We start from the raw sequence: 25308 nt of genomic DNA on the forward strand, positions 1-25308 counted from the left end.
CATACCCAAGAATACCTTCTTAATGCTTTTTCAACCTTTTTAGTAGTAAACCAATCTTCCCCAACCTTTTTCCCCTTTGAATCGGAGGCAGGTACAAGCTGCCTTATCTGTTCTTCACCAGGAGTATCGCCCCATACTGTTGGTGCAAAGCGTTTTCCTTTAAACCATATGGCTTCATTTTCTTTAGAATATGATATTTCTCCCCTTGGGCCCCCAAGTGGGGACATGATGGCTTTCACCCTTAGAACAATCGGATAGAAATCTTCTGTGACCTAGACACAGAGAGCCAAACATAAACCACTTCAATTTAATCTGATTGGTACAGGGAACATCATCTTTTTTAATGAAAAATGGGAAAAAATAGTTATGAAGCTTCCATAATATAGCAGCAGACATTACTTAACTTTTCAAACACACAGATACATGTACGGATAGATGCATGCATGTCAAGAAGGATTCAGCAGGAAAATAACATATTACAGATGGACACTACCACCAAATTTATATACCATAGATAACCTTAAGTGAGACAACCAATTAATGGATATTCACGTGGCAACGTAGATTGAAGAAACTTCCAAAATTGTAGCAGCTGCTTTCTAATAAGTCAACAAAGATAAAAGTATAAAACAGGCAACTAGAGATCGCGACAAACAGTGCACATACGCATAGGCAGTGTATGCATAATGCAAGAAGATGCCATGGGCCGAAAAGAAATGTTAACTTGAAAGCATAGTCACAAAAGACATTAATGGGCTTTAAACAGTGAGATGTTTCTCAGGTATTTTTTGGCAAAGTTGAAAATTTAAGGGAAAATTTGGAAATTTTTTTAGAAAAAATATCCAAAAAATTTGGAAAGAACAAAATAAATGAAAAGCTAACAAGAAAACAAAAAACATAACTTGATAAAATGATGTTTCGGTATTGATAGAAATGAAGTAAATAATTTAACTTAAATTTTAAAGTTTAAAACAAAAATGATGTAAAAATAATGATAAAAAATGATAAAAATGCAGAAAAAAACGTGAAATTTTTCATTTTGGAGTTTTTCTTTAAAAAAGAAGAATACAGGTTTTTTCTGTTTCATTGTTTTTATTTTTATCAGGTCTTTTTCGAAGCAGACTGGTTTTTTGTGACCATGCTTGAAAGATACCCATTCATATTTTTCAGGATGATCCTGGATACAGTTGTTGCACATAGTCGTAGACTATTTAGCATAAACCCATGCACCGATATCTTGCTGAAACCTCTCAAATAAAGCAGAAAAAATACATCACAATAGCTATAAAAATAGGTCAACTTGCTAATGTAAATCACCAATAACTGACTTTCATTTCCTATAAGCCAGAGACACAAAGGTATACACTCGCACATTCCCCATTAATAACACAAAAGAGAAACATGATATATTTCTACAGAGAGCAAGGGAATATATAACTGCATAATGACTTCATGTAGCTTTGCAATAGAAAGAATGGCCAATTTCTCCATAGCAATCTAACCAGGACATTAACAGCAGACAAATTACAACCTCTTCATTCTTATGTGCATCAAATGCATTCAACACACTCAATATGTTGTGTTCCAATTATAATTTGATCTATAGGTGTCTACTGTGTGGCCTCAGTACTGCAGATAGAGTCACGTAAAGAGACAGACATGTTATAGACCATATATGCATGTAACACAGAAATGCATGCATACAGACGTATAATCATACAGTGCATAGAGAAACATTTTCGCATGTGCATGTGCATGTATGCTTGAGTCCCATGAAGAGAAGAAAGAAGGTGTGCACAATATGACACCAAAACATACAGCCAAAGACAAGGCTTCTGCAGCCCTCTCAACTTCCACAAAAGCATCTTCAGCATGGATCCTCTTAACACGGCCTTTCCATAAGGATTCCATGTCAATGAAAAATTCATCTGGGATACAAGGGAAGGAGCTTATAGACTGATCTCTATCTCCGTCCAGAAAGATAATATCAGCTATCCTTTGGGATATTGATCTGCATTCATGTACCTGAAACACAGAGTAACATGAACTTGGAAACCATGACAAAGCATATTCTCACGCAAAGCAATAAAGAATATTTGTATTCATTTGTCCAGTACCCATTAAAACAAATCCAGATAGAGGCACATGCACACACAAAGGGAACACTATTACAAGTCTCTACCAAATCCAATCTGACAAAATGGTATGTTTTCAATTATATTTTTCAAACTTAAATCTGATAAGGTTTCAAGCCTAGACCTGAACGTTTGAAAAAGATTCCTTAAGTGCTAATGCATAAGTGACTGGATCTGATAACCTAAATTGTCCTGATAGAATGGTAAGTTTTCAAGCAGATTTTTCTAACTCAAATCTGATCAAGTTCCAAACCCAGACTGAATGTTCAAAAACGATTCCTTAAATGGTAATGCATAGCTGACGGGATCTGATGACCTAATGGTCCTGCAGTTTTTAGCGATATGGTACTAAACTCTACTGAGTTTCCATCAGATTTAGGTCCAAGTTTTAGAGTTCGTCAGAAAAAAAGGTTCAGGTTAGATATGCTCATTGATACCCAGATATAATAATAGTAACTATACCCAACCTGGAATTCCATCAAAGTAAGTCTAATATGGCTGACAGCTGGAAGCCCCACACAAAGATGAAACTGCACCAAGCTATGTTCACCCCCAACACCATTTAAATCTCCATACATGCATGACTTGAAACAACAAAAGCTTACATAATTTCTAACTACCAAAAATTTTGCAAAATTATACTATTGCCACCCAATTAAGAAGTGTAAATTGAAGCTTTTACCAGCATCTCAAGATCTATAGTTAAACCAGTGACTGAGCAGGTAGGCTCAGTTAATTTTTCTAGGACTGGATAAAGCTCAGGGTTTCCGTACAACTGCACAATATCATCCACAACATCTTTTATTCGGCAAAATTCAATATGATTTGCCTCCTTTGCTTCAAGAAGCTTTACAAGCTGCAAATAGGAATAAAGAAAACAAGAAAAGAATAGAGCAGTAAGATCATCGATAGAATTTTAATATGAAAAGAAACAAAGTGGCAATCTGCCCAACTTGTACAACATTTTCTCAATTTCAATATGCTCTACAAAAGCCACAAAAACATGTAAAACAAAAAAAGGTGCAAACAAACAATAGCATTTCTGTACTATAACCTGATGGTTCATAACGTAAGCACCATATCCCCACACCACAGAGTGCAGTTCACATTGAAAAGCATCAAAAGATACTTCACAATACTTTATGGGGTCATGGACTATACAGTTGAATGTCAAAGAATGAATATAACTAAATTGACAACATAAATAAAAGTTAAAAATGAGAATCACATGAAGTGTTGATGAAAGTATTGACATATTTATTTAACATATGAAGCTCGTTGCATTTAATGACATCCACAACCCAATGTAACATAGTGTAAGACAAAGCACAAATGCAAGAGCATCATTAAGCATTATGATACTAGAAGATTCCCTATAGATACTATTTAATGTAATGATCTACCTTACCTAGATGCATGTTTAAGACACTATACAACAATAAAAAGCATGAAAAACTAGGTTAATCTAGTGAAACCAGAAAGCATGGATCCAACCAGCAACCACTAAAATAAATTAAAAAACATGAGACTGAAATGCTGCATAGGACTGGCCAGATGCCCAGCCAGAACTGTTTGGGTCCAATATTTATTTAGAACAGTATATAGAGCAAACAGTAGACAGATCACAGGCTGATCACTTGAGTAGAAATTCAAATGATAAGACATGCAGCAACTGCAGTAACAGCATCAGAAACTCTACCTTTGCAGCCGATGTGCAAGTGAAATCTGGGATTGAACAAGTGACACTGCACATATGCTTGCATATTGCTGCCAAACATTGAAAAACTTTACATTTATTACATACCATATGCCTCATGAAAAACAAAATAAATGATGTTAGAGCATACCCAAAAGTACAACAGTATCAAGATGGATAAAGCTTATAATAACGTGGATCCAGCAACTTACATTGCACTTTTTTTTGTTAACGTGGCCCACAGTTCCACATGAACATAGTTGGCCAAAATTAAGAATTCAAAGTAAAAATGATCTTCCAAATGCACCTACTAATATGTAAGTTCATTCAAAGTAAATATAATTCTGAAAAAAAAAAACCTAAGCAGGAGGAAAAGTAAAAAATATCGTTCTACTGAAGCAATGCACTCCTCTCCACAATGGATATCCAGTCATGGGCCACAAGATGGAAAGCTGCATCAAATTTGAAGAATCACCAAATAACATATAAATTGCGATGTTTCAAAGCATTGATAAACCAATAGGCACGAAATTGTATGTGCCACATGTTAATCATGTCATCAAGGAATTAAATGTGTGTACTGTATACTATGAGAATCACTGTCTAGGTTCTTAATCAATAAATATGACCAACCCAAATAATAACAGGGAAAATCTTCTGAGATTTTCACATAACCAAAACAAGGACAAACAGTGAAGTCCATGACACTATTCAGTTTCATTATCCTTACAGAAAAAAGAGTCTCACAATGAAACTATGGCCATTACAAGATGAACTTCAAGATGCTCCACAGAACTGGAGTTGTATGAAAAGCATACATCAAGTTTAAAAAAAATAATAAACTAAAAAATTCATCAGATAACAATCATTGATGACACACATAGCTATTCACAAATTCCTATATCAAAACATTCCATATAATGATATAAGTCTTTACGGACCTTGAATTGCTGAAGCAATATCATAGGTGGGAGGATTAAGAAGAAGACCTCTTATGTACCTGATAAAAATAAAGTTATTAAGTACAGGTTGAAGAATCAATCCTATAAGATGCTCTGCTACTTCAGGTTCCAGGTACAACATGATTAACAACACTATAGTTTTTAAAATAAGCAAAAGAAAAGAACAAGTATATCTAACTACATCAAAGAAGCAGCCATATTGAGAAACAGCTCTTACACGAGACAAATTCAGGAAAATTTTAAGGATAGAAGGCACGTCCATATTAGGTATTTGAATAAAAATATGGGTTCATTGCTATAAGTTATAAAATAGTAAAAATTTCACAATTGAAAAAGAAACCTTCATATTAAGCTGTGTATTGGTGTAAAGATATATATAAAAGGTGTTCAGAACAAAGAGATTCAACTCCAAATGATAAAGGTGCACTCCTAGAGAGGATGCCGATGGGTGGGTAGGGATAGGAAGGATAAAGGATGTGGAACATTTGAGTCCACATAAGAAGATGAAAGATTCAATGCATATTTAAGTGATTTGACATGAAACTTGAAATGTATATATGATTGCAAACATAACCAGAAAAACTGCCCAGCTTTATTCTAAAAATGGAGAAAAGGATTCTCTGACTAGTTTAGCTGTTTCCAATCTAGTCATTATTTGACTGTCCTGACATTGTCAACCTCATGTCAAAGACAGACAGATTATACATCTAAGATTCACAACCATGCATAATTGCATATCTTGCATAGAAGCCCATTTTGGCTTTTCCTCATCACAAAGCAATATGTTTGAGCCTTGCAGCTGAAGTCAATATAATGACACCATGCCACAGCAATAGAAAAACCCACATGATAAATTTTGCAACTCAAGACAGCTCTCTTTGTTGCACTAGAAAGGTTCACCTTTCATGCGGCAGTGGAACCCAAAACATATTAGTATATGCTTAACAAATTTGCAAAAATATCTACCTTGATACTATCTAAGCAACCTAAAACTGACAAAACATATCATATTTTAACTTTTGCATCATATTTCTCTTGTATGAAAGTTTCACAAGGTAAATCTGGACGACGCAGGATTCTCTTAAGCACAGCCACAATTGTATGTAAAAGGAAAAAGTGAATCAACATTTTCACTTACAGTTATTTCATTAAAGATAAAGCAATTCCTCGAATGCAATCAAATTCTGTAATTGTTTACAATTGACGATGACATTGAATATAGATACCAGATGGAACCATTTCCAAATGAAAAATAGAACAAGTTTCCAAATAAAAAATACCAGTGGATCCCATTCTTCTAAATCAGAAAGAAAAATACATAAAAGAATCCAAAACACTACAACATTTTCCAAGTAAAGCAATCCTTATCATCCTAGAGACTGAAGAATAGTTTTATCTTGTTATTTGTTAATAGGGCCTCCATGGGAATGGCATGCAAGTGGTTCCATACCAAATCTCTAACAATTACTGGCATCTATAGTACTTATGCCCATGGTCATAAACATAGTTCTCAGGTTTCTATCAGCAAATCTTTTCTCAAATCTCAAGTACTAATCGAGAAGTTTGTGTTTCTTGAGAAAATCTAAGACAATCAAAAACTTGAAAAGTTTTTTCCTTTGGGATGCAAGAACAATACAAAAAATAATAAAAGAATATATTATGAGTTTTCTACAAATTGTTTTAAACTTTTATAGAACGTCAATAAAGTTTAAAATAATTATTAAATGTTAAAAAACAAAAAAATTAAAAATTATTTAAATTAATTTTTAAGATCCCAGGAAAATATCCCAATATTTGCACTAAACTGAAATTGGCAATATCTGCAAAGCACATGACAAGTTAGGTTTCTTGCTATATTGTTTGGCAAATGACAAGAGCTGACATTTGTGACTATGCTTGCACCTTACAGCTGCCCTTTTTGTGTTAAGCCAAAGCAAGCTACAAGGTAGGGTGGGATCTGTTACATTGGGTACCAAGGGAAGTTTAGCAACATATTACTAAGATGGTCCCTAGAGAAAATACTCATCATTTCAAAATTAAGAATTGGATGCCACAACTACCTAGAGAAGCAATCATACATCCAAGTTAACCGGAAACTACCAACAGTAAATAGTCACTCAGCCATTTGGTAGAATACTTCAAACTACCAAGAGCAGGAAAGAAAAGGGAGAAAGCGAAAAGACAATTTCAAGTCCTGCTTTAGAATTCAGAACATCTTATCTCCTTTTCTAGGAGATGAGCAAGTAACTGTAACTAAGCCAAGTCCATTCTAGAGTATGTCACGGTACAGCTGAAGGCATGGCAGATATGACCATAGTCACAAATAACATTTCAAAGTTTTAAACAGCAAGGTTTTTCTCGGGTATAATATGCCGAGCTTGAAAAAAAAGGAAAAATACAGTAAATTTTTAAAAATTTTAAAAATTAAAAATGGGGGAAAATAAAATAAGTGAGAAACCAATAACATAAACATCAAAAGATAAGTAGATTTGCAACAAATAAAAAATAGAAAATGAAAAGAAAACTGTTGGCATTAAAAATGGAAAAAATGAAAAAAGCAAAAAAAACGCGTTAAAAACACATTTTTTATTTTTAACGTTTTTTTAAACACGTTTTTTTTAGTTTTAAATGGCAATTTAATTTATCGCGTTTTTTTTGTGTTTTTTGTGACACTGGATATGACCATCTTGACTAAGTATGAAAGCATAAGGCGGGAGGTAAAATGGAGTACCCTTGTGACATACCTTCTAGAATGATAGTCTTTAACAAAATAAAGGCAAAGAATAAACTAAGACATGGTGGCCTCGAATAATTCTGAAAATAAATAACACAAATCATGAAAACAAAGCAGGGAAAAGGTCACTTGCTGCATACTTACGCCACAGCAAGCCCAACACAACCAGAAGGAAACAAAACATTGAGTAAGCTGGGTATCCCTTCTGTAGGTAAGACACCTACAAATCATCGAAGTAAAGAAAAAAATGTCAGCAATTTCTATGTTGAGAGTATTCAATGTTCAGCACAATCAACACAGAAATGCACAGATGTTAGTACTCAGAACTAACCAACTTGAGTAGCCGCGCCAAAGTATAAAGGCCGAGGACGATTCTCCAAAGTAGGTGTAACATTCCGAAAACTTTCCTCGGGGTCAAGAGCATACAGCTCCCTTACCTTGAGAAGAGCACGAAGGCAAGCAAATGCATTAACAGAATACTTCATGCCAGACAATCTCAACAAGAATGTAAAGAACAACCTCCAATATTTCGATCTCTAATATGGAAAACTAATGTAAATTTTTAACTTTTAAATAAATTTTATTTGCAATAAACAATTTCAAAGTTCAAACACACAAAATAAGTGAAAGTCAAGACTATAGTTTATAAAACATTAACACAGACAGCCCAATCTAGAAGAACTAAAAGGTCGACATAAACGAGCAGAAGATAAATATGCTATAAGAAAAACTGATACGAAATTAAAGAAAATCCCAGTTGCATGATGGAATCGCATCCCATCATGTACCTTACACAACAACTCAGGGACAGGTGAGCCACCAAACCATTCAAACTGTTTACCGTTACACTCCCCCCACAACAATCCACCTTCTCCAAACTCTCCCCAACGAGTTGTTCCTACGCAAACAAACAACATGCCTTTGAATGTATCCAAAGCATTAGTAAATGACATCCAAATAGAAACTAATACATAACCAAACAACAGAAGGACAATTTACACCAATGAAACAAAAGGAGAATTCGAGTAACCAAATCAGAAGGGTATGAAGTATGAGCACAGCAAGAAAATCAGTGTCGATTGTTCTTTTACTTTATGAAACAGCAACTTAGGAATTTGCCAAGTGATCAGCAACAGAAAGATTAAAATATTGCAAAATCAATCTTCAGAAAGAAGAATCAAGACAGTTAGGGTCCAAAAATAATTTTATTGCCCACAGACTAAGTTGTCCCACTTATAAGAAACAGGCTCTTGAACATCTCTGTCCCATTGCTCTTGATCTACCTAAATAATTTTATTGCCCACAGACTAAGTTGTCCCACTTATAAGAAACAGGCTCTTGAACATCTCTGTCCCATTGCTCTTGATCTACCTATTGGTTATTCAGTGATAACTTTAGGGTTATCACCTTACCATTGAGAGTTCTGGTACTACATAAAAATTATTAATACTTATATAGTTATAAGAGTGAGACCACCTTGGGCAATCCCGGCCAATCTGAGTTCAGTTACCTGTTCATGCTTGTTGCATTCCATCATATTGAGCTTAGGCTCAGACTCCAGGTCCAGCTTGATTACCTTCCCTAATAAGTCCAGAGTCTCCAGACCAGGTTTAAACAGAGTTTTGACACCCCGCATCTACATATGGTATATGTGCACATGTCCATGTGTGTGCGCGTGTCTGAATTTCTCTATCATTTAGTTATTCACCTATATTTACACACATGCACCCGGATGTCCTAACATAATAGTTCTCGGGTTTTGATCATCAAGGTTTTTCACATGTTTCTTAGGCAGAGTAGTTTTTCTTGGAAAAATTATAGCGAAAATTTCCAGAATTAGTATATAAATTGTAATAGAAAGAATTATGAATTAAGAGTTTGTGCACTACAAAACAACATTTAAATTTTAAAGTAACATGGACCTGCACCTACAAGGCACTACACCCAAACCAACATGGCACGGGTTTGGGTGCACCTCCAGGGCAACCAAAAGGCATTGGTCAACAAGTCACCCGACACGAGTGAACACAAATTGGATACTATCAAAGACCCTGCTGCGTCCAATACTTTTATGTAAAAAAAAAAAAATCAACAAGGAAAATACATTAACCTTCCCAGTTCCCAGTGTTACTTTGGACCTTCCCCCATCTCTCTCATCGATATTTGGGGAGAGGCAGCAGCACTCGAATATGGTAGTCTAAAGAGAGGCGTGTGTGAAGCAGAAGAAGAAGAAGAAATGCCAGAGGGGAGGGGTTTAATTGGGTTTGGGGGGGCAGGGACACTCCCCTCAATCTGACAGGCCTTGGAGATGGGCCCCTCACCCATCTGTCAAATGGGCAGGGGTGCTTATTATTTTTTAATTTTGTTTTAGATTGTCTTACATTGAGAAATAACATTTTAGGCTTAAAATCTGATATAAGACATAGCATCCACACCCAAATTTTCTAGAAAAATGCTGCACCTGCATCCCCACTTAAAATAATACACTCATGTAACATTTAAAATAAACAAAGAAAGGGAACATACACTCACATTACATTAAAAAGGTTTTGTAAAAAAATAATAATTATTAATATTACCAGAATAATTCCTTGACAACATTTTGAAAAACATAGCAAGATTTTGTTTTAAAAGCTGCTTATGCTGTCATGGTAATAAAGGAACAATATTTCAAAATCTAGCCGATATTTGTGACTATTTAGCCAATATTTTCTAGAAAAATGTTGCACCTTCATCCCACCATGCACCCATGTGACACTTAAAATCACACACCCGTGTGACATGTAAAATAAACAAATGGATTGCACTGTGTAATCACCCCAAATTTTTCTAAAGGACTATGATGTTTTATCCAAGTGCGAAATTCAAATTTAGGCACAAGATTTCCAAAATACTACTCTCAGATCCAAATTAAATCCAAAATAGAACTCTCAGATCCAAATTAAATCCAAAATACTACTTTTAGATCCAAAACCCAAGTTCAGATCCAAATCAATCATTTAAGACCGATTTGCCCCTCCTTTTGACCATAAAACCTCCTTTAGAGGGTGATTTTAGTCTTTTTTAAACAAGACCGATTGCCCCTCCTTTTGACCAAAAAACCTTCTTTTAGAGGGTGATTTTAGTCTTTTTCAAACAAGACCGATTTGCCCCTCCTTTTGACCAAAAAACCTTCTTTTAGAGGGTGATTTTAGTCTTTTTTTAAACAAGACCGATTTGCCCCTCCTTTTGACCAAAAAACCTTCTTTTAGAGGGTGATTTTAGTCTTTTTTTTAAACAAGACCGATTTGCCCCTCCTTTTGACCAAAAAACCTTCTTTTAGAGGGTGATTTTAGTCTTTTTGGGTGGACAAGACTCATTTGCCCTTCCTTTTGGCCAAAAAATCTCTTTTTGGAGGGTGATTTTAGTCTTTTTAGGTCAAAAAAAATTCAAATTTTGGGTTTTGGCTCCAAAATCCTCTATAAATACCCCCCCATATCCCCCCTCTTGGGCAAGATTAGTCCTTGGGAGAAACTCTAGTGTATTCTCACTTGAAGACTTAGAGTTTCGCTTGAGCTCTCTCTCTCTCTCCCTCTTCCTCTTTTCATTTCCTTCTCCAACTTAGAGCAAGCACTTTTGGAGCTTCATTCAAAAGGGGATCTTCAAGTGAAGGTGTTCATCTTCCTTAAGTCATTTCCTATTAGAGGTATGTAATCTTCATCTCTCTCATTTCTTTCTTCTTTCTTTTCATTAATGTTCTTATTATTATGTTATTTCTTTCTCTTAAACATAATGTTGTTGTTGTTTTCATTTTTTCTTCTCATCTTCATCTCCCCATGGCCAAAGGAGATAGCACTCAACCTCTTTTTAGAGACAAGAGGCTATGCTCAAATGCACCGGGAGCATGAGAAGATGAGATGATATCTTATTTTATGATTAAATCATGTTCTTTCAAGTATTCTTGTTGTTCTTGTTCTTTCTCTATATTAATATCTTATTGCTCTTTCTTCTCTTCAATAATATATTCTTGTTGTTGTTATTCTTTTCCTTAATGAATATATTTTTGTTGTTATTGTTATTTCATTTCTTCAATAGTCTTGTCCTTGTTATTTTCTTTTTTTTTCTTTCTTCTTCCTCTTTCCATGACCAAAGGAGATAGCCCTCAATCTCTTTTTAGAGACAAGAGGCTATGCTCAAGTGCATTGGGAGTGTGAAAAGATGAGAAGATCTTTCATTTCATTATTGAATCATGTTTTCTCTTTTATTAAATATAACATTGTATCTCTTTCTATATTTTCTTTTCATCTTCATCTCCCCACGACTAAAAAAGGTAGCTCTCAATCTCTTTTTAGAGACAAGAGGCTATACTCAAAGTGCACCGGGAGCATGGAAAGATGAGATGATCTTTCATTTTAATCATGTTCTTTCTTTTCATGAATACATTCTTATTGTTTTTTTTTTGTTTCCTCTTATTTTCCTCTCTTCTTCATTTCTCCATGGCCAAAAGAGATAGCTCTCAATCTCTATTTTAGAGTCAAGAGGCTATACTCAAGTGCACCGGGAACATGAGAAGATGAAGTGGTATATCAATTCATAGTTACATCATGTCTTCTCTCCTAATTGAACTTTGCTTTTTCCATCATTCTCTTTCTTTCTTTCATTCCTTGAATGTTATCTATAAATTATGCACGCATGATTGCTTGGTTCTTTACTTACATGTGAATGTATGGCGGGAATGAGAGTGTGGTTTGGAAACTCTTTATTTTCATATTAATTTTTGAGGTTGGGACTTGTCCAACCCGGGATAAACCCTTACAAAAATGTACATGTTAATATGCATTTTCATGACATTTTGCGCTAGATTCTTTCTTAATCATCACATTAGGAACCCTAACGAGTGCTTCGTTACGTTGCTTGTTTTCTTTCATACCCAACGATGGAAGAAATATATCCCTTACAACAAACTAAATAATAACATTCTATACTTATATAAATCATATTTTCCAAAACATTTTCAAAAAGAACCTTCTAATATGGCCTTAGGGACTTAGCTTAGACTCTTGCATGAGTCCAAGCTCCCCTCCGGCCCACATTAAATTTGAAGTTGGTAATTTTAAGTTGTTCCTTGATTTTTTTTTTAATCTTGTGAAGGTATGGATGTATACACATGTTATATACATTTATGCCAACATGATGACCCTCATCTTTCTCTCTCTATGCTTTCACTTTCTATTTTATAAATTTTCATATGTGCATGAATACGTATGTATATGTGTTCCATCTCCTCTCTTTCAAATATTTATTCATCTTTTCAAGACAAAAATCTTCTCTTATAACATTTCTCATACCCATATATGCATATGATATTTTTCTTTTTCTCTAAAATCTCTCTTTCTCTTCGAATCAATACATCTTTTTCTCTTTATATGTGATGATATGTACACAAGTATGCATGTTTTTCTCTATATCTCTCTCTTTCCTTTCATAAAAGTGTTTTATCTCTTGTATTCTTCTTAACATTCTCATCTCATGAACTTTCTATTTACCAACTTCAATAAGACCACAAATCAAGTAATGATCCAATATTGGAATCATGTTTGATGGTCTACAATCTCTATCCATTTTCAAAAACTTTTCCTTCTTATATATAATAATTATAACAACGAAATCTTAGATGTATGTTGTGGTAGGAATGATATTAGATGAATGTTGTGGTAGGAATGTTTTACTTTTTTTTTCAATCATATAGGGTAAATGCATTCATGCATTCTCACCCACTTTATTTCACTTATGATCACGAGCACCTCTCTAAAGGAACTTAAGCAAGAAGGGATGGAGCTCTAGCTAGGTGGTAACCGAATTAGAGCAAAATCTCAAACCTACTTAAAGTCTTAAGAGAACACTAAAGTGATTTCAAAATGTTTTCACAAGTTTTTTAAATGATATTTACTAGTTTCACTTTTTCCTCAAAACATTTCACATTTTCAAGCAATTCTTCAAGAACCCTTTCAAAAGTTTGAAACTCCAAACTTTCAATATTTTCTACACCGCATATAGAATCAAAAAGATGTTTTAGTTAAAACGAAATAGTTAAAACGAAATGCATCAATGATAAACATAGTCCTTGGGTTGATTACCCCCGGTAAAGGCGCCGGGAACGGTCGATCCTCGTACCGACGGGCAAGTCCCTTTCTTTCCTCTTTCAAAACAAAAACCTTATTTTTCTGGAGCACTCCAAAACCAATGAAAATTTTGGGATGCACACACACTGAAATTACATTAAAAAGGATTTTGTAAAGAAGGGAAAAAAATTATTGCCAGAAATACTTTTCAGCAACATTTTGAAAACATACAACAATTTTATTTTAAAAACTGCTTATGCTGTCTTGCTAAATAAAAACATAGTGACTATGACTTAAAGCCAAATGATGTTCAACTCTTTCATGCATGAGTCTACTGCAAGGAAGCAGTTCCAAAGGGGCCAGACCAATCATGATATAAAAATGACATACCTGAAGGATTGTGACGCAGAGAATCATGCAGAAATAAGTAATGGTAACGAACAGTACGAAGTTTGGTAACTACGGCCTCTTCAGTCAGTCCTTCCTCAGCTGAAAATGTTTTCATTGTCTCCAGTGCAGTAATTAGACAATATCCTTTAGCAGAGCGAGATATACCTGTCCAAATTTGAGAGTATGAGAAGTAACAAGTGATAAATCATAACTTAGAAAATGTAAACTTTCAAATGAACTTGCAAACTGGCTGCAGATGAGATAAATCCTAACACCCTCCCCCACAACCCCACCCCACCCCCAACTCCCCAAGTACACACAACCCCATAGGATCCGCTTAGATGACTTTATCTTCTATATCCTTAAACTGTATTTCATTTAAACAAAATTGTTGTGGAAACCATTTCTTAATCAGCTTCATAAATTTAACTAGATGCTACCTTTTCTCAAAAAAACTGGGAACAAGGTGTCCTATATTTTCAATTTCTGAACTACTAAGTATCTTTCTGATTCTATTTCCCTATCACAACCATAGCCACTGCCACCACTATCATTCATCATAACTCCAGGTGGAAACAGCTGCTCCAGGACCACCAATATCTTATTTCCATTTTAAGTATAAAAAATCTGTCATTGAACAAGAAATCCACATCGGAAAGATTAGTTCTCACTTGTTGCACACAGTAAAAGCAACAGTGCAGGACTGCCAGGAAGACTTCCCCAGCTCACAAGGAATTTGAAAGAGGCATGTGAACAAAGTAGATAGAAGATAAGCCAACAGTTAAGACAATAATATTGGGAAAAGGATAGAGAAAGGGATATAAACTAATAAAACTTTAGTATAAAGTGCAGATATCAAAAGGAAGATCCCTCCACTACTGAATTGCCTCATGGTGCAGCATATCATGTTTCACATCTGGTTTTCATTATCACAGGCATAGTGCATCAGTGGAGGGCGTGTTTACATGCTATGTAGCACCCCGGCTAAAAGATAGCCACAGGCAATTCATAGATGGATTAACATTAAACTAGATTGCTGATGCCCCCAATGAGATACTATGGCAGTGAATTCTTATAACTTTTCATGTCATTTCAAAAACAAAACCTTCTACATAAAAAACTTCAAAAGAATACCTATTACAGGCATTGGATCAGGGAAATCAACATCAAGATCACCTCCAGCAAGGCCAAATACATAGGGATTCCCAGGATGTGCATGCCTGAAACAATACAAGCAGGAAAAAGAGAAAAAGGAGAGACCTGATCAGGGCAAGGAAAAACTAGTCTAGAATCTCAACATATCCAACTCAACCATGTGCAAGTTAGTAAATACTTTTATTCCTCAATTCCAACCCAAAATTGCAGGGAACTTCACATAATTTAATCTAACAATAATTTCCAGGCTATTGTCGGTTGGAAAATGACATCCAAATCCCATGTTTAAGAAAGGAAAAAGAAAAATAAAGTCATCCTAACTTAACTATCAAGGAAACCTAGAAAACAAAAAGCAATTCATGAGAAACTATGGCGAGAACAAACAAAAAGCAATTCATGAGAAACTATAGAGAAAAGATAACCACCCATAGGATTTATTTCTATGTATTTTCAATTTAACATCATATCATACTTTTGCATGCAATATTCAAGGGGGGTATATAAAGCATACAAGCGCCCATACTCAAAGGAGATATATATGATAAAACACGACAATGACATGTACAACAGATGAAAAAACATGGGCAATGCATGCATTGATGCACAATATGCAAGTATAGTACATATGAATAGACAAATATGTGTCACACATGTATGCCTAATCACTTCCTACTCCAGCTTGCAAGGGGCACAATGAAAACCAAACTGTATAAACATTAAGAAATGAAACATACTTCGGCTGTGTAAAAAATAAAGCAAAAAGACAGCTGCATATGTAAACAAAACAAGATCATGAAAATCACATCCGGATGTTAAATTTGAAAGAACGAACGGGCTTCCATGGGAGCATATCTAAAATATCTGGATGAAACCAACTAAACTAGTTTTGACGCCTGGTGCAAATTATTTTTAATGCAACTTTTTGGTATGGAGTTATTAATATGGATGAGCAAAATACTTGAATAAGGAACACATTAAAATGATTGAACACGAAGGAAACCAGGCAAATGGCATTTCTAAAAGGGTATTCCTCAAAATTTGTCACCGATTAATAGGAAATTCACAAATTCATCCATATCTTATTATGACCAATAAATCCATCCGTGACCCCTGCACATTTAAGATAAAATCATTTTTGTTAATGTAACCGTCATTAGCAGCTTACCATAATCATGTTGTCCCTCAGTAGATGGCTTATAGCATTTCAGGAATACTTGTAGGCAGTGTTGTACGCATCGTACGATACGTATCGTATCGGTTGCAAAATACGATACGGTACACCCCCTGCATCGTAAATAGGGGTGTATCGTGTTTGTATCATACGATACGGGCTGATTTCAAAAAAAAGGGGGGGGTGCTCGAATCCCCCTTTTTCGAGTTTTTTTTATAAAAATCCGCCTCTTCTTCATTTCTAACCTAGAGATTGTGCCGCCGTGGAGGAAATCATCGATTTCCATCGTTAAATCATCAATTTTCAAAGTGAAATCATCGATTAAACCATCAAATCACTCTTCTTAAATGAATTCACTCTTCTTAAAAAGAATGTAAAATTGTACAAAAATGCCAACTGAAAAAACTTCAACCATCAAATCATGAGATTAGTCTGCAAAAAGACAGATGAAGACCTATGAGAAGAAAATTAAAGTAGCTAAAATCAATAAAAATTCAACAACAAATTATTTAAAAATGTAACAATCAGTATCATCTAAAACATTACATGAAATATAAGGTTAATGTGAAAAAAGACAAATGAAAACCTAAGACAAAAGAAACGAAAGTAACAAGCAATCAATAAGAATTCAACAACAAATTCTATAAAAATGCAACATTCAAGATCTTCTAAAGCATTACATGAATAAAACAATAAAAAAATAATAATAACTCATAAGTCAAATTCTCCAAACAAATAATATAGTAAAGTCTATCCAAAGTGACAAAACGATAAACTTTAAAGGCAAATCATGCAAAAGAAAGGAAGAAAACAAGAAAAAGCATAAACTAAAATAACAGATTGCAACTAATTCTACATTTACTGCCTGAATTCAGAAGATGTACATGATGCAACAGGACCACGAAGACAATTGGCTATATCCATCAGCATGATGGATGAATTGCCAATCAATACCACAAAAGAATGTAATTGCACAAATCACACAAATGAGCCTCAACAAGGACTAGCAAGAGCTTAAGTTGCAAAGGTTAGTTACCCTGATACAAAACGACCTTTACGAGAACGAGCTTGAGTTGGACCTTGAACTTCCTCAACTATACACTGTCAACAAAGAAGTCATGATTCAAAGAGTGTACATAACAGAAAGCAATGGAACTACATTTACGATAATCATAAAACAAACTTTTGAAACAGGGCATACAGTAGTACAACCATGAATGGACCAATCATATCATCTCAATCTTCAAATATCATGAGATTCAACTATTGAAGCAACAACTCTCAGCTTGGAGCCAGAGCATAGAGAGAACCCACACATTCAAGCAAGCAGCTCTATGCTTAATTTGTAGATGAAAAAATAATAAAAGGCAGAAAAGGTAAAAGCCTCATTCAGCAAAGGGCAGATAGCAAGTGATTAATTTTGATTTCCACAGAGAGATTACATATTGTTTGTAAGTTCCAATTGGGGATACTCTCCAGAAACACTTTACAGTACAAGGTCAGCTCTTGTTTAATGTATTTTTTCAAGATCACCAAGAAATGTTGCAAAACTTTTCTTCCAAGTTTCAACAGTTCTTGTTTATGGCAAGCAATGAGACAAACAAACACAACAAACTGTCAATATGCTTAAGACTTTGTCTACATGTGAATTTTAGCATGTAAGAATGAAGTATTGCTCACAACAGAAAACCCGCTACGAGTAAGGTCGTCCAGAGTCTGCCGTAAATTCTGCAAAATAAAACATAAAAAATAAAACATTTATCAGAATCCAGGAACAAACGCAAGCAAAACTATTATAGCGCAAAATACATTTTCTAGTGATTAAACAAACTTGATAACAAAATTCAATTTCAATATTATGTGAAGCATCATATTGTTTAATGAAGGATGAGCAATGAGGCTGTGCTCAACCCAAATTTAAACCTTTAAAGACTTCACCCACAGCCACAATGTTTTTCCTGGAAATGAACTTGGTCCAACAGTTCCTGGTTATTAAAATCTTAGTTTGAACTTTGAAGCTTCTAACCATTAAGGCTCTTTTGAGTTTCAACTTCCAATTAATACCAAGGGGTATCCAACACATGATACCTTCTACTAAATCAGGTCAAACGACTAGTCCCCATGTTTACTGGACACATTCTACAACAAGCCGAACATTCAATTAGGATACAAAAGACGTTGGGTCTTTTGTTTATTTATCTTTTGCAGGAAAAAGAAAAAAAAAATCCTTTAAAGAAAGACGATCAAGGCAATACCACAACAGGACAGCCAGCTTTTGGGACACTATCAGTTCGTAAACCCCCACAAGGATTCAATCCAGCATGCTCCACGAGTACACATGCATCAAAGCCTACTGCTTCATAAAAATCACCAACCTGAAAGGGAAAGAGGATAAGTATTCTATCATCATGAGAAACTTTTTATAACAGTCTGAAGCAGCCATGGAAATAGAATAAACAATTACATGACAAGTCGGGAAAAATAATGAATAAAGTCAGAATCCTTAATCAGACTGTGGCAGCCAAGACCCATTGGCTTCCTGTCGGAACAATCTTCTTTCTTGTTTCCTACATTGTTACCATGATCGTTGCCTACTGTGACCGCCAAGTAGCCGACTCCAATTTGAGTAGGTTCAGAAATGATGGTTAATGTGGCTTCAATCCCATCAAATTTCCCCTAATGATTCAACATGTTAAATCCAACAAACCCAAACATAAAAAACAAGAATATTCAATGTTATTTCAATCTCCACCAGCAGCAGCACTCTTAGCGTTATTCTCTTCTTGTGTAAAAGAGAAAGTTATAGCAATAAGGAACAAAACCCTAACTAATACTCTACTAGAGACAGTAAAATACAAGATTACCCTTAGTTAATAAAAGACTGACCTCACTTACAAGGGGTAAAACTGTAAACTAAGTTTAAACATATTACAACAAGGACATAAATAGACTTTGACTAACATGAGCAGAATTAAACCTATTAGCTTTAACACCCCCTCACAAACTTGGCTACCATAGTCAACACACTTCAACGACCAGGTGTGCATTCTATAACAAGCAATCAAACTCAAGAGGCTTCAGTATTTCAGGGACTTATCAAAAAGGAACACACCGAAAGATCTACATGTGATCCATATAAGAGATAGTTCGTCAGACTGCACTTTAAGAATTATTTTATGTAAAGAATATCAGATGAAAGTTTAAGCTTTCTGTAGATATTTACCCAGGCACCACATTTTTGTAAATCAAGCCATATGTGCAGACATTAAATCTATGCATATAAACATTTGAATTTTTTGCAAGATAACACAAGTGAAAAAAGGCTTGTCCATGTTGCTTTCTTTGCCTCTGATCCATTTATCAGTGCAAAGAAAAAGTCTTTTTATGCTTTACAGTGGAAAGAACACTTTACAAGTTATTAAATATAAGAAACAGAGTGATTAATGTCCGATACAAGAGCATCACTAAATATCAAAACAAAGCTAAAATCTCGAGCACAAAAGGAGAAAAAAAGCATTGCAAAAGCTCCCCGTTTGGAATTATTTGTTTTCCAACAATTATGATTTTAATACCTAACACACTTGAGAATCAAAGAAATTGTGTTTTCTAAATATAAGTGCCCCCTTCATACCCTTTTGCAGACTACATCACTTGATTGTAAGCAAATTTTCAATTATAGAATTACTTCCAAAAAAATTTTAATCCAATGAAACAAAAGCACCAGACTTTATCAAACATCTGTTTTCAAATAACCTTTGCCTAAATTGTGTGCCAACATACAAAAGCAAATGTCAGTGCCTACCCTGCAAAGTAAAACTTCCCGTGGAAACTTTGACTTGAACTGCAATAGCTCCGAATTAAGTGTCCCTTCCTTCAAGCTGGCAGCATGCAAGCAGACCGACTGATTAATAATGTTCAAACTTCAGCCAATATTTAGAAAAAAGGAAATGGAAAACATGGAGGATTAGATCTCCAAAAAATTGCAGATAACAAAAATTCAAAACCTTTTAGTGCTTTGGGATGCAAATAGAAAGAGAATGACCCCAGTTCTAAACTCAATAAGTGCGCATGCATTGTTGAGTACTCCACACACACAAATATCGGCAATGAGTGAAACCAATCACAAAAGGGGACTGGGCTTTCAAATCATTTTCCCGCCCTAAGAATCTTGGATGATGGTTGTGAAACAGAAAAACGAAAAATAAGAAGGGGGATATATAAAAAATATGTGAGAGACTAAGGGAGAAAAAGAGGTTGGAAAAACTGATTCTGAAATGTGACTGGTTGAGCCCATATATACATACATATATTTGTAGCTCCCTCCACACAACTCTCCTCCCTCTGTCTCTCTCTCTCTCTCACCTCAACACAAAGAAGCCCAGCTTCCCAAACTTAATGTCATTCTCATTAGGGTTTTAATTCTTTAAGTTGTGTGTATATCCCCGTAAGTGGGTTGGGTTTATTACAGCACCTAGCTAATGACCCGACCCACAGTGTTGAAGAAGAGAAAATCAAAAAACCAGAAACTTATAGAAACCCAATAGGCTCAATGCCTAACATATATATATTCAGTGGAAAATCCATGTAAGCTTTTTCCCCTCACACTATTGATTTTTACTGCTTGAAAACGACAAAGGCCAGCCAAATATTGTTCTATTTTCTTTCTTGAGCAGAAATTGAGAATCATGTTTCCAATATAAACTTGAATGCATAAGAAAATCCATTAAATCATTTCACCACTTTATTGGAATCATTCAAAGTTGAAAAGATCATGTACATGCATCTATGAGCATAATAATCACAAGCATCAAGCAAAGATACTATTTCATACTTAAAATTGGATGCAATTCATTGACAGGCATCTTGTATCCCACGCATAATAGCCTTATGGAAGTGGAAGTTATTGCTCAATTGCAGATATCATTTTCACTGAATGGTAGGGACGCTTGCAGGTCCTGAGGCGATGAATTAGCTGCGCATATTTGCTCTTGATTATTTTTAAATTTATTTCCTTTTTACAAATTAGTACCCAAAATTTGACCTCCACTTGTCATCCCTAGAAGAGCTTATCGCATCTTCTACCTTTTCTTTCAGTGCTGTGACATTATCAATGCTATACCCCTTTCTTTCAGTCCTTTTTTCCTCTTTTTGAATGGTGACACGTAACAGAGACACTAATAACAACAAACAGAAAAAACTGGGTAGCTGAGAAAACATCAAATCCTTTCAATGTGCAGTTACAACCTTCCCTAGCATATGATTTGCAGCAAGATAAGGACATAAATCATGTCTGAGCAATGACCTAAACTTCTGAAAAGATAACCCATATTTTCCTAGTAAATGAAAAGAATGTCCAAGCTCCCCAGACCTCGACAGACAACAAAAATGATGCTTGGAACGGCATAACCACATATGGTTCGCATGGGTGATGATGGTCGAGACATCTGACCTTCCATTCTTGAGAGAAGGATCCAATCCAAGAAGATTGGTATACGATAGCCTTTTGATTAACTGACAAGAAGATGGTTTCTTGCACATCTGCATCCTCTGTTAAAACAACAAAAGCCCAAAAGGACAACGATAAGTAGATTTCTGAGACCGATGTTTAATGCTCAAAACTCAAACTATTCAAGACCTGATACCATAAACGTAAGGCACAAAAGCAAACACCAAGAAAACCAAACAAATCAACAACAATCAAAGCACGGTCCCCACCTCTTGCCACCAGATAAGGTGCGGATGATCCTCCCCTCGCAGAACCGTCCCTGAATCTTTGTTCCTCTTTGTTGTCTTGAATACTTCCCTCGTCAATTTTTGTGCCCCAGCCGAACAATCAGATCGCAGGTGCCGTCTGTGTCACCCGCAAGCAACACCAGGAAAAAACAAACAACAACCAAATCACACGTGAACCGACGGGGTGGGCTTTTCTAACCAGAAAACTCTACTATTATCAAAACTCGTAACTCCGTTATATTGTGTTTCGAACTTCCGATAATCCAAAAGGCGCAGGTAGCGCCTGTGTCATCGGCAGTAAAAAACACGAGCAGAAGACGTAAGTCAATAGGTAAGGATTATTCGACGAAAAAACGGCATCCAAGGAAAACAAGAAACCCACGTAAACCGACGGTTCAACTCTAAAAGGAAAAATGGATAAAAAAAAATCAAAGAAGAACGATTTAAACAGACAACCTAGGGTTTTCACGTCCAAAAAAAACACACGCACACACACATTCGCTACTCAAAACTCCAAGCTCCATCGCGTTCAAGCTCCAATAATCCCAATCATGTGCGCCTCCGGCAATAGGCAGCCAAGCAACACGACAAACCTATCGATTGAGGTCCTCTAATCAAATAAAGCGACGACTATCAAGAACCCGAAACTCCGCCGCGGCGTCCCCTACTGAATCAAGAAATCCCTCGGAAAAACTAAAATGAATATGAGGCGTAAAATGAATGCTAATGATGGAGGAAACAATCAAATCTAGCAAAAAAAAACTAACGCGAGTACTCACCGAGGAGAATGAACAACGTAAGAATGCTGCCGCGAGAGGCAGAATAGAAAGCAGACCGCCTTCAGACGAGGCAATGAAAAAAGAGCCGGCGACGACGATAGTAACCGTTGCATTCTCGTGCAGAATAAGGGAAGAAGAAGAACGCAGAGAAAGATGTTCTTCTTCTTCTTCTTCTCGGCTTCTGCGGTCCCTTGTGGGTTTCCCGCCGAACGGGTTCTTGAGAGTGACTGACTAGAAGGCGGGAGTTCACAGCAAGTTGATGAGGCCTCCCCTGGTCGCCCTTTAAATTGGTGATAAATATTTCATATTCAGTAATGAATTACGGCTTATTGACATACGCAACCCTATCTTCTGACTTCTTGAAAGCTAATCTGTCAAAAAATGTTTCCATTTGAAAAAATCACAAAATGGATTTGCACAAGCCTTTTCACTTCCAATTGTCGTTGATTAAATTGTCTATCAATATATTTTAATATTTCCCATTAATGAAACGTGCATTTGTAAAATAATTTAGACAATGAAGCAGGCCTTTGTAAATTTATGTATGCTAAGTGGTTCTTTATGACTAGCTTCAATATATTATTTAGCCATACTCAACGAAATCCAGATGAGAGCTGGTTGACGTTAACACAGCAGTGCAGGTGCTTACTGAATGTTGATGTTATTTTACTTGGTTTATTGCTAGGCGTTCATTGGTTACTGTGCTAATCACCAATACATTTACAAGGTTAAAAGTAGAGTGGAGTGAGCAATCCTTGAGTGAACAAACTTATAATATAAGATGTGTTTGACAGCCTCGCGTGAGACCTACCATTTAACTAGCGGTTAATTGAAAGAAAGAAGAAAATAAGCGTGTTTGCACCCTCTCACTCTCTCTCTATCTCACGATATCAAGAGAAGAGAAGAAGAAGAAAACACCGAAGGACTTATTTGGTTAGGAGACCAAAAACTTACGCCTTCTGGCTGCACAGAGTTTTTCACTAACTAGGAATCAAGAATAGAAGAGATATCCGCACTTCTTAAATACAAGGATTAAGGCAACACTTGCACATTAATTAAGATGTCCAGGAAAGAGAGCACACCGGATGAGCTCTCTGACCTTTCAATGGCTCCAAACAAAGAAGCGAATACATGGTTTACTTTGTTTTTCTTTCCTTTGTTTGGAACTTTAAGATTGTCGTGCTCAATCCATGCCTTCTTTTCTGTTTAAAGCCCTCGGAAGTGCTTCCGGCTCCCGGTGAGCTACCTCGGGGGCGTTTTCTCCAAAGACGAGGGCCGTGCTTGTTAGAGACTAAGGAAAGCAACGGCAGCTGGAACGAGGAGGAGGTTGACGACGACGACGACAACAATAGTTTTATAGAGAACGGTGAAGAAGAAGAAGAAGAGGCAAGACTCGAAGATTTCGTGCCAACCATCAAAGTGAGAAAGATGGACGGCCCATTGCTTATCAGCACAGTGATTCAAAAAGAAGTGGCTCTCTCCTCCAACCTTTTTCGTCTGCTTGAGAATGAACACCTCAGCATAATCTTTGAGCATCAATGTCCAACAAAAACAAAAGTTCGCAACACATTTCAGGTAAATTAAGCTCCTACCAATTAACTCTTTCCACGCTAGGATGCAAAAGGAGGAGATAAAGGCTATATTTACCAATTTCTTTCATATATATATATATATATATATATATATATATATATATATATATATTATATATGTATCTGTATGTAGAGTCTAATATATGTAAAAAATTTTAATCACTGCAGGTGAGAGTGCCCCCCGAAATGGACATTGATGCTTCCAAAGCCAAGCTTGAGGCACGGGGAGATAGAAAGGAGCCATGTTAGGGGGATGAAAATTTAACAAATTGGCCTGAATCTCTCTCGCTGTCGCTCTTTGGTGACCTCTTTTATATTGTCTGCTTTTTCATTGCTTATTTGCTGCATGGAACACTATCTTATTAACGAATATCGGTACTGCATTAGATTATTGCATATTTTACCGTCTTTTCGTTCCTTTTTTGTATGGGAAGCATCTTTTATTGTCAATGTTGATGTGTATCAAATTGCATTTTCGGCTTTAATGATCTCACCAGAGAACAAATTATTTAGATGAAAAGAGAACTATAAGATTAACTTGAAACCTGAAGCAGCATTCCGTTTCAATGCATCCCACAATATAGCATGGGGAAGTACCATCAAGATCTTTGTCACGGTTATTAACAGCAACCACAATATAATAACAAGGTGTTATGAGAAATGTGTTATATCAACGGTAGGTCTAAATAAATGGTTAGTATGACTAAAAAATAAGCATGCTCACCAATACTCTATTCCAAATAGTTCTGACAGCCTTTCACTTAATGTGACAAACTCAGTGAGACGCCAAACTCCTGCATAAAGTATTTAAGTTAGGTATGGGGAAAAAAGCCACATTATTTTATGCACCTGAGCAAGTA

At 35.7% G+C, this 25308-nt stretch overlaps 2 protein-coding genes across 8 annotated transcripts in view; one reads left to right on the forward strand and one right to left on the reverse strand.

The window, feature by feature from the left end:
• The window catches only part of LOC116265653 (DNA mismatch repair protein MSH1, mitochondrial), a 28172-nt gene extending 5077 nt beyond the window's left edge, over nt 1-23095 (reverse strand). For 4 of the 7 annotated variants that reach the window (XR_007574950.1, XM_050080791.1, XM_031646414.2 and 1 more), the window contains exons 1-17: nt 22857-23095; nt 22060-22195; nt 21794-21891; nt 20147-20222; nt 18600-18719; nt 18025-18072; nt 17381-17445; nt 15153-15238; nt 14019-14183; nt 8316-8425; nt 7859-7964; nt 7672-7747; nt 4773-4831; nt 3835-3902; nt 2818-2991; nt 1819-2025; nt 16-272 (exon numbers count right to left, since the gene is read on the reverse strand). Coding sequence is in view for 6 of the 7 variants with exons in the window: in XM_050080791.1 (XP_049936748.1) it covers nt 16-272; nt 1819-2025; nt 2818-2991; nt 3835-3902; nt 4773-4831; nt 7672-7747; nt 7859-7964; nt 8316-8425; nt 14019-14183; nt 15153-15238; nt 17381-17445; nt 18025-18072; nt 18600-18719; nt 20147-20222; nt 21794-21891; nt 22060-22195; nt 22857-22969 (1964 nt within the window). In the remaining variant the exon portion in view is untranslated. Of the gene's footprint in view, nt 1-15; nt 273-1818; nt 2026-2817; nt 2992-3834; nt 3903-4772; nt 4832-7671; nt 7748-7858; nt 7965-8315; nt 8426-14018; nt 14184-15152; nt 15239-17380; nt 17446-18024; nt 18073-18599; nt 18720-18923; nt 19021-20146; nt 20246-21793; nt 21892-22059; nt 22196-22856 lie in introns of those variants that run through there. The other 3 variants (XM_031646416.2, XM_031646415.2, XM_031646417.2) reach the window with 3 other exon arrangements.
• Nucleotides 23096-23987: 892 nt separating this feature from the next.
• LOC116265294 (uncharacterized) lies at nt 23988-24824 on the forward strand. The gene is made up of 2 exons (XM_031645847.2): nt 23988-24431; nt 24617-24824. Exons 1-2 carry the CDS (start codon nt 23988-23990, stop codon nt 24695-24697), a joined length of 525 nt encoding a protein of 174 aa, XP_031501707.1. The 3' UTR covers nt 24698-24824.
• The last annotated feature ends 484 nt before the right edge of the window (nt 24825-25308 follow it).

The sequence above is a fragment of the Nymphaea colorata genome, chromosome 12, assembly GCF_008831285.2.
Source record: "Nymphaea colorata isolate Beijing-Zhang1983 chromosome 12, ASM883128v2, whole genome shotgun sequence".
Classification (NCBI taxonomy): domain Eukaryota; kingdom Viridiplantae; phylum Streptophyta; class Magnoliopsida; order Nymphaeales; family Nymphaeaceae; genus Nymphaea; species Nymphaea colorata.